General features: G+C 37.4%; 1 protein-coding gene across 1 annotated transcript; it reads right to left on the minus strand.

Annotated features, from left to right (window-relative positions):
• Positions 1 to 4,759: 4,759 nt before the first annotated feature.
• LOC128545688 (dual specificity protein phosphatase 26) lies at positions 4,760 to 9,536 on the minus strand. The gene is given in 5 exon segments (XM_053516208.1): positions 4,760 to 7,368; positions 7,560 to 7,771; positions 7,928 to 8,089; positions 9,432 to 9,469; positions 9,471 to 9,536. Coding segments are annotated over 5 exon segments (681 nt in total). The 3' UTR covers positions 4,760 to 7,165.
• Between the last annotated feature and the right edge of the window lie 1,485 nt (positions 9,537 to 11,021).

Raw genomic sequence — 11,021 nt, forward strand, 5'->3', positions numbered from 1 at the left:
TTGTAATTCATTTCAGAACACAAGGTGGAGTGCAACTGTGAATGTATTTTTCTTTTCCGTAATGTAGAATATTTAAAGACACACTTGTAAATGCTTAAATCTGTAAAGTTATATTTTGTTCATTTTTATATGTACCAGAGAACTGTATAATAAATGTTTATCTGTTTATTTGGACTTTGGACAGTTTGTGAATTAGACAATGTGTATCACTGCATTATAATAAGCAATAATCCACTTATAATAATATTCTGATCAGAATCAGGTTTTATTCACCGAGTTTGTTGACACACACAAGGAAATAGATTCCGGCTGTTTGTAGCTCTCAGAGTACGGACCAACTTAAATCAGAGTACATATATTGTAGACAAAACACTATGCACAGTAATTACACAACATTCAGTAATTTACAGATTAAGATCACAGATTATTAATTCCAAATATCTTAATAAGGATATAAATGCAATTAAAGCCAGAGCGCATGTTAAATATCCACAAAGGCACACAATTTAGGAGTCTTTATTTATTTAAGTCTTTATGTATATAACAGATACAGTAGAACACATGCAGATATACACTATATCGCTCGTCTGCCTTCACATGCATACAAACTTGAGTAACATTCAGTTCTTAATCCATACAGTTTAATATGATGTTGCCCATCCTTTTTAGCTATACCAGCTTCAACTCTTCTGTGAAGGCTTTCCACAAGGTGTAGGACTGTGTTTATGGGACTTTTTGACCATTCTTCCAAATTTGTAAAGTCAGACATTAATGTTGGATGTGAAGACCTCCCTCGCAATCTTCGCTTTAATTCATTCCAAAGGTGTTCTATCAGGTTGAGGTCAGGCCAAACAAGTTCTTCCAAACTAAATTCACTCATTAATGTATTTTATGGATCTTGTTTTTGTGCACTGGTGTGCAGTCATGTTGGAAAAGAAAGGGGCTGGCCCCAAACTGTTACCATTTAGTTGAAGCTTGACTTTGTCCACAATGTCTTGGTATACTAAAGCATTAAGAGTTTCTATCGCTGGAAGTAAAAACACACATTATAACTTGAGCTAATCTAAAGGCCACATGAAGTTCGGATATCTGTAGCAACGGACTCTGCAGAAAGTTGCCGACCTCTGTGCACTATGTGTTTCAGCATCCGCTGACCCCGCTCTGTGATTTTACATGGCCTACCACTTTGTGGCTGAGTTGCTGTTCCCAATCACTTTCACTTACTGTGGAATATTTTGTAGCGAGGAAATTTCACGACTGGACTTATTGCACAGGTGGTGTCTTATCACGGTACCTCCTGAATTCACTGAGCTCTTTCACAAATGTTTGTAGAAGCTACTACTATGTGTGTTTGTACATTAGTATACAAGTATACTAGGGGTAGGGGCCAGGGGTAGCTCAGTGGTTAAGGCAGTGGACTACGGTTCGGAAGATTCTAGGTTCAAACCAACAAGTTGCCGCTGTTGGGCCCTTGAGCAAGGCTCTTAACCCTCAACTGCTCTGATGTGTAATGAGATTTTAAAAATAAACAAATAAATAAATTGTAAGTCGCTCTGGATAAGAGCGTCTGCCAAATGCCTAAATGTCAATGTAAATGTAAGTATGGCGTAGTATCAGTGGTTTCATATCCGCTGAAATTTGATGCCCAATATGTACAATGGTACATATTGTACAAAGTGGGAGGAAACCGGAGTACCTGGAGAAAAGCCACCAAGCACAGGGGAAACATGCTAACTCCATGCACACAGAACCTGGGACAGGAATCGAACCCATGGTCTTGGACCTAGTTTTTTTTTTTTTATTGCAATCACTAGCAATTGTCTACAGTATAAAAGCATTATTATTATTATTAATAATAATAATAATAATAATAATAATAATAATAATAATAATAAAACTCTGACGGGTTTTACCAGAAAAATGACGATTATATTTGCTTGGGACATTAAAATCTAAATGTGTTTATGAGCAAACAAACAGCTCATAAAGAGCTTTTCCTGTTGTATGGTAAACTATAGTACAAACTATAATATACCACAGTATCACACACTGAAGTAACTGTACGACTGTACCAAAGTATGTACCATGTACTACAGTATAACAGCAAATAAGTACAATGATTCTGTCAAGACACTACAGTAACAGTACCTATATCAAAGTAAAATTTCTCATGGGACTCCTCCTGACTGCTTTGTTCAATTAATAATAAGATTCATAAATAAATGCAGTCCAGCATGTAACTTTAATAACCAAATAACAGAAAAATAAACTACTGAACACACACAAGGATGAACTTCCACTGATGAACAGTAAGAATTAGTGGGAATGGTTGTGAACTGTGTTTAAAACATTTGAATTATCCAGCTTAATAAAAAGGCAAGTAAGACATAACCAAAGTATAGATTCATATCATATGTATTTAGCCAAACAGCTAGTTAGATGCTTAGTTAGATGGTTAGTTACCCCAGTAAACTCAGTTAGAGAGGAGTTTCAATTGGAGACTGTGTTATACATATTTGGTAAATTAGGTGAAGAAAATTATAATTAAAATTAATACGTTTTGGTGTAATGTGCAAGAAACAACAACAGAAAACTGTTTACAGCTCTTGCAATAGCGCGTGCACACACAAACACACATACGTGCAATAGGCGACCCCTGCTGGTAGACTTGTGCACTACAGAAATATTTTCCCATATTTCTGTGTACAGTATATTAACTCCCATGTAGTGCAGTGCAAGTATACGAAGATCAGGATAGTCACATTAATATAAGCTGCAGTGTCATTTTCTTTCTTTCTTTCTGTTGGCCCACTTGCAGCACAAGTAATTAATTAATAATAATAATAATAATAATAATAATAATAGGACGGCATGGTTTTCAGGTCGTGTTTGATTTCTACCAAAATTCCCCCGTGGACTCTGATTACATTCATTTTCCATAAAAAAATAGCAGATTATGGTATTGTCATTCCCAAATTGCCCAGGGTATACCCCGCCTTGTATCCAAAGTCTCCTGGGATATGCTCTTTTGTGCTTAAAGTTGTTTTTAAATGTTTTTTTTTTTCCAACAAATGTTCAGTTACTTAAGTCAATTTTTGGTGATCAAGTGTTGTTTTAAAAAAAATTGATTCTATAAATATACAATAATTTTTCTGGTGTGCCTTTAGCATTGAACGCGCATCATTCCCTGCAGTATATGGACCAGATGCATGTAGTAGAGTTGGCCCGGAACTGAGCCTTGGTCATTTTGCTGTCCAAGGAATAAGGGTCATTTTTTTGTACACTATATGGCCAAAGGTTTATGGTCACTTGACTGTCCCTCCCATATGTGGGTCTTCTACAAACAATTGTACACAATGTATTTGCAAAAAAACTGTACAATTTCCCTTAACAAGACATGAATGGGCCTGGACCTGTTCTTCCACAACAATGCCCCTGTATACAAAGCAAGACATAATTTGCCAAGGGCCCTGAGTTTAACTCCACCAAACACATTTGTGATGAATGATGATTATGCGGGTACCATCAGTGCCTGCTTTTGTGACTGAAAGGGCAAATGCCCACTGCTACTGTATACTCAAGAATCTAGTCTAACCCTCCTCCAAGAGTCGAGATCAAGATCTGATTTTCTTGTGTGAGCGGAAGAATTTGTGTTCTTTTGGCGAGCGCCATGAGTGGTTTTACAGGTTGCTTATTGGGTGAAGCAAATTACTGTACAGTATTACATTACCATTACACAAAACTCACAAGAAACAAGAAATCACCCAAAGACACCAGAACAGGTCATAAGGACAAATATATGCATTATACTAATTTGATTGTATTTTTTTATATTTACAGGTGAAAATAATTCTGCGAGGATTTTTAAAAGAAAACTTGAAAGAGAAGGTAAAAAGGTTTTGTCTACTATTATAAAGGCTGATAATATGAAGGGCATTCAAGTCAAACTGGGACTTTTGGTTATGCAGAATAACAGATGAGTTATGAGACTAAAAACTTATTTTATTTCTCTATATAGGCCCCCCCCCTCGCTTATAAAATTAATGCTTGGATACTATCAAGACAGAAAGTTTTCCTAGTACGCCAGAGCCATCATCGGACTGCTTACTTCACATCTGAAACACTGGCCTCCCAGGAACACCTTTAATGGCCCAAACATGTGGAAATGCCTTGGAGTGAGGTCAGGACTGTACGAGGGATGTGGCAATAACTCCTAGTTTAATTCCTATAATGTGTAAGTGATGCATGTGAATGATTATGTTTACAGTACCCAAAGCCAGATGCTTCTATCGCCACAAGTTTTAGAAGTTATCCATAAAGTTTCAAGGATCAGATGTTCCACATCCTTAATGTTCACAGGAAAGACTGCAGGGGCTCCATGTCACTTCAGCTGGGGATGGCATTCATGATCATATGGCCTTCTTTAAAATGTTTGCTCCATATAAATGTTTTGCCGATCACTAAGGGTCTCACCACCGTACTGTGCTTGATGTGTTCCGTAAATGTCAATTTATTTTACACCTTCATTTATGAGAAATCTCATCACAAGTCCCATCTTGAATTAGAATTTGCTGTATTTTTTGCTGTTATTACTTAAGAAACATCATTAAATGTAGCAAATCATTATTAAATAAATATATAGATAACAAAAAAAACGTGTCTGAAATGATACCCAAGCAACAAATTGCATTTGGCCTTCTTTTTATTTTTCAATTTAATTTCATAGACTGAGGAATTTAAAAAAATATGCTGAAAAGAATTCAAGTATAGATATAACCAGGGTCCATTATAATGGTAGGATACAGAAAAATGAGCACAAAACATGAAATACAATGTAATCATTTTAGTAAATCAGAAATTTTAGACTAGTACACAATATTGTAATATTGGTTATGTACATCATAACCAATTGCAACTATGAAATGCAAAGAAAAGAGGAAATGCAGTGCACAAATCATTTTTTTTTACATGTACCATCCTACTTTATCCGTCTCTATAAATGTACAATATTTTTAAAAACTGATTACATCTGATTTTGTGATGATTAAATCCTGTTATAGTCAAATTTCGATGAATCAGATGAATGGTTTTACACTGAGGGTGTCCTCATTAACAACATGGGCAGTGTGGTCTGACAGATGTTGCTGGTATTTCGTAATCATTTATAACAGTACTTAGCTGCGGTACGATGATATTCATGAACGGAACGGCTGAAGTTTATGATACTGTACGGGTTATAATCTAGAGCCTGTCACTTGAATCATAAAAATCGTCAAAGTTGGTTTTGAAGTCGTAGATTCTGCGTCACAATACAATAAAAGTCACGGACAATGTTACAGAACCATTCACAAGACACTTGAAATCAAAATACTGTATAATCACGTTTCTAAAGCTAACATCTTGGTATCACGCCCAGGAGATTCACACCACACGGTTATGGCTTGGTGGTTACCGATGCAGCATGTTATAAATACTGACACTATTGAGGTATTTATCACTCATGGATTTAGAAATACCTACGTTTGTATATGTAGACACATACACACAGAGTATAACCACTACTCTATGAAATCTGTTTCTCTCTAAGATCTTAAAGAATGCAGAGAAACTATTCGTAAGACACAATTTGGTGTGCAGTATTGTTCTACGTGTTGAAGTTTGTCTGGTCCCGATTTTAAAAATTTGTATTACAAACTTACAAACAATACACTAAAATCGTACATTAAAGACTTTTTTTTCTTCTTTAGGTGATTTACAGAATAACACTTTCATGTACAAACACCATCTAATAATAATACTAATAATAATCGTCTAATACTTAATATTACAATAAATACCTAATAGTACCATCTGTTAAGGCAGGACAAATGTAACTGGACAGAATGACTGGTTTTGTAAAATTCATTGATAATTTACACTTTTTTGGTAGATTTGGTTTAAAACATGAATGCGAATTATCATAAATGAACGTAGAAAGAGATGCTTCAATGACATGCTGGGTTTTACTGCAGATCTGTTATATTGCATGAACTCATAGAAAAGGGGCCAAATCACTGCTACATGAAGAGCTGCCTAACGTAATTCCGGTGTAAATATTATGGCATTACATATGAGGTCATAATTAAGAAAAGCAGCTTAGAATAAGCAGCTTATTATCAGATATGTTGTTTGAAGCAACTCGAACGTACTGGGTCTCTATAGTAGTAATTGCATTTCTTTAAATGCAGTTATATCAGACTCACTCTGATAACCAGCCAAAAATCAGAAGCTTCCCCCCCCCCCCAATACTAAGCAAAGCTACTCAAAGCATAGAACAATAGCTGGATATGCACCAACAATTCATTCACTGTTTCTTGTTTGCTTTGGAAATTGACTTACAGTGGCTTGTATGAGTATTCACCTTCCCTGAACGTTTTATAGGCCACTCTGTTGCTTTTCAGATTAATTCTTTCCTTTAAAGTCCTGGCTGTGCCATATAATTAATATTACCGAAACCTTATTGAAGTTTTTACAAAATGATGTATTAAACTTTTGTTGATTGTTCCTCTGTCTTTGTGATGTTTCTTCTCTAGGAACTTCCAGGAACTGAGGTCATGTGACCGGGGGGCCTGGAGCCTATCCCTGGATGGGGTGCCAATCCATCACAGTTTTCCACACATCACAGGCAATCTGGGAACACCAATTAACCTAATCCGCCTAACGTCTGGTCGGAAACAAGGAGAACATGCAAGCTCCATGCACACAGACCCGAGGTGGGAACTGAACCTGGATCGTGAAGGCGACAGTCTTACAATCTTACTTGTCTGCAATCACGTTTTTTAAAATTTCTGTAAATTATACTCATAATATTCTGACAGTAGTCCTAATTTGTCTCATTCAAGATTGTAACACTGCACTGTGCTTCAATGGGGTAAATACTTATACAAGCCCTCTTCAAGAAAAGTGAAATCCAAACTGGTTGAAGATGGTCAGTGATCTGGTCATTTGAGCAGAATGTCAGGGTCAACGCTGAATAAGGCAGTATGCACACCTCAAGAGGTCTTAATGTAGTAAGGCATTTCTACTGATCACAGAACAACAGTGTGAGTGATGGTAATACTGTACATGTACACACATTGGCCAAGGCAATGTGTTTAAAGTGGGAGTCCAGAGTTTACCAGTGGATTCAGGTTGTCTTTCGACTGGCGCGTAGAATGCTGTCCAGGCCACTGAGCTGCCGGAGGAAGCCTCGGTTAGGGGTGACGCCTCTGTGATCCTTGACTGTCTTAATGGCTTCTACTAGGGTCATGTTCTGTCGAATCATAAGGTACGCCAACACCAGAGTAGCTGAGCGACTCACCCCTACTGCGCAGTGCACAAGCACCTTTCCTATAAAGACAAAGATAGACTATATAAATAGAAAAACTCATTACCACATATTGCAGGTTCCCAACCTTAGGGCCATGACCCTGACATTGAGTCACCTGTAATGTGGATGGGACCGCTGGAGATTAATCAAGCATTATTGATAATGTAGTTACAACGAAAATGCTGTCATGTTAATCCATGTTCGGCCTTACCTCCCATGGTGAGAGCCTTGTGAATGAATTCTGCAGCAGGGTAGAAGTTGACACTCATGTCGAAGGAGGGAGAGTCATGGGCCTCGATGCCATGGTAGGTGATATTCATTCCCTCATAGTACTCTGCACCACCCCGCCATTTGCTCTGTGCACAGTTAAGGATGTGCGTGATCCCAAGTTTTGTAAGTTCTTGGCGGTTCGAGGCAATGTCCCTGAAATATTTTTGATAAAACAGGTGAACATGTCAAATAGTGGTATACTGTACATCACAATATTCTCTGACATTATCCATGTCTGCAAATATAAAGCCACAATGTCTGAAGTTTATATCCAAGACTATTACTTTCTAAAATTTGGAAACTACTCACTGGTCTCCGATGTAGAGTCTTGGCCAAACCTCATCGGCATGATTACAAGCTGTCTTTCCAGTGTACAGGAGACGCTCGAGCTCAGAAATGCTCAACGCAGGAGACCCTCTTTCGGAATCCCTCCTGTTAGGGGATCTTGAATTGCTTCGTGATCGGGAGAATCTAGACATAAACGCCATCTGCACTGATTGTTAGTGGGGTTCTGTGAAAACATAAGGAAGTAAGGATGATAGAAGTACATGTTTTTTTTTTGTGTGTTTTTTTCTTTAATTAAAAGCCAATGTTAATGTCACTGTCATGTGTCTTTGTTTATTTTGTCATGTGTCTTTCATTCTGTTATGGTTCTGTCTCCACCTCTGTCTAGTGGAGGAATTGTCTAGTTGTTCTATTTTGTTCACCCTGTTCTGTGTTTAATTCTTGATTGATTTGTCTATTTACACCCTGCTGTGTTGTACTATTTTATAAGGACTTTATTATACCTATCATTGCCTATCATTCTTCCTTCTTTGTTCATCACCAATGTCTTTGCATTGACCCCTGCTTGCACACACTCTAACACACATTCTGATTGTGTGCACTTTCATTTTGCTTTCACAAACCACATAATACATGCAGCAATATCTGTGCTTTTGAACACATTGAAAAACAAGTGGAAAATCAATTTAGGCCCATGTTTACTCCACGCATTTTGATTAAAGGTCATCATCTCAAAATAAATAAATAAATAAATAAATAAAGAAATCAGAAGCTCTGCTGACATGATTGATCAGCTACTCCATGTGTTAATCACTGAATTTTCACGAGCGTGAAAAAGTAGATCTTCTTGTCCTGTGTTTTCTGTAGCTGCTGTGCATATTAAGTGATTTATATTATTTATGTAATGCTCTTCCAGAAAATAATAATAATAATAATTTGTGGATGAGTGAGTATGCAAAGTGCATCTCTCAGAACAATCAAATCACTATTGAGCAGTTAAGTATCCGCGGATGAGTTATAAGATCACATTCCTTCCGATCATTAGTAGAATGGAAATGGAAATAATGTATATAAACACAGCTTTTATTAGAACCAGTTCTGTTATTTTATTCTGTGCTGCTGGACGTGCTTTTTTTTCCCCCTGCAGTCCAATGCTTAGAAATAAACATCAAAACATGTTGACCTTTTAATTTAATGTTTGTGCATCTGCCTATTATGTGCATGCATGGTTTAATAGGGGGAAAAAATATTTCAGAATTATGATTTTATATTTTACAAAATGCAAAAAGGGAAATAACAAGCATGAGTACATAGTGTATGCTACAGTAGCAGCACAATAGATGAATTCATATTGAATACAGAATAGATTATGCGTGTCCCTCGGTAATAATCAGCTGGATTCCAACATCTGGCGATGGAACTAATCGTAATCAAATCATCAAAGGGCTGATAGGATATGCATAATACATACCGCGTATTGCTGATTGCACGGGGGTGAACAAAACAGAACGTCTGAAATCCATCTTACCTTCTTCCATCCACGGCCGCCTCCAAACACACGGCGAAAAATACAGCTTTGTTCCCTCGTTCTTTCCGATTTGAAAGCTCCTCTATAAAGACATGGATCCGACATATTTTAGTGACTCATATCGGACTGCGTAATGAGTGTCATTGCAGCCTGTAGAGGGGATCAGCACGGAACGCCCACCTCATGCACGTTCACTTAAAGCAACCAGACGGGGCAGAAACGTCCAGCGCAAACACACTACAGGTTACAAGTATTAGACATTACACCTAACTTACATGTGCTGGATGGACCACAGAAACCTTTCAGATGATATTTAGGAATTAATGCAGCATTAAATGCATGGACCCTTTATGCATTATCTATGAAAATCCACCATGAATCTAACCTTTATCTGTGTTAATTTTTTTTTTTTTTTTACTTTTAGTCTTGCACCTCCAGGGTCTGGGTTCGATTCCCTTAGGTCTGTGTCCTTTGGAATTTGCATGTTCCCCCCATGCTTGGTGGTGCTCTGGTTTCTTCCCACAGTCCAAAGAGATGCAGATTAGGCGTTCCCACTGGCGTTCCTAAATTATCTGTTGTGTGTATGTGTGCTGGCCCCCGCAACCCTGTATCAAGGATAAAGTGGTATAGATGAGCGACTGAGTTATTAATTTACACTTCAATATGATCTTCTTTCTAGAGACCAGTGTTTCAGTCTATAAGTCTATCTATCTTTCTCATCTGTACCCTATGGTTAAACAGATCTGCTTTAACATTCATTACCTGCCAACATCATTGTGCTTCACATCTTGTCAAACACATTGTGTAAAAGACATTATCTTGTAGATTTGCATGGTTGAGTTTCTCATTAATATGATAATGCATGTTGAAATGGTGAGTTACTGAGAAAGAAGCTCTACACCACCAAGATTATTTGAAAAAAAAAACATTATCTCCAGTTCAACTCAAGAGTTTAGTAGAATTGATCCCAAGGAACACTGAAGTAATTGGTGGCTGCTAGGTACTAGTGTACCAACACCTAGGTAAGTCACTTTTTATAAGTCACAATTATCTCTACATAATGGTACAAATTATATCTGCACTAGTTTTGTTCCATGTGGTAGTGTTCTATTGTCCTGTCTAGTAAGTCCAGTGTATTAATCGTCTGGTGCGTATATTCTACGTTTGGTTTCACATTCTTGTTCATTCCTGTGTATTGGCCTACTTTATTATGTGCTGGATTGTTCTAAACAGACAGTATTCCATTCTAATGTGTTTAAGTTATAAGGGGGGTGACAATAAAAGCCATTTAACTTGACTTAACTTGGGATGACTGCAACAATGGCCAGGGTGAGCCTCCGCAATGAAAATTACTCGAGACATGAAGGTTTTGATAAAAAATAAATCCAGGAATATACAGACATAATATTGTAAAACATAATTATTGTACATCATTTCAACTCCCTATGTAAAACTACCCACTCACTCATCGGCTATACCAATTACATATACATGGGTCTCGGGGGTCTGGAGCCTATCCCAGGAGATTTAGGGCACAAGATGGGGTACACCCTGGATGGGTGCCACACACACACTCTATGGGCAATATCT

The sequence above is a fragment of the Clarias gariepinus genome, chromosome 17, assembly GCF_024256425.1.
Source record: "Clarias gariepinus isolate MV-2021 ecotype Netherlands chromosome 17, CGAR_prim_01v2, whole genome shotgun sequence".
Lineage (NCBI taxonomy): Eukaryota > Metazoa > Chordata > Actinopteri > Siluriformes > Clariidae > Clarias > Clarias gariepinus.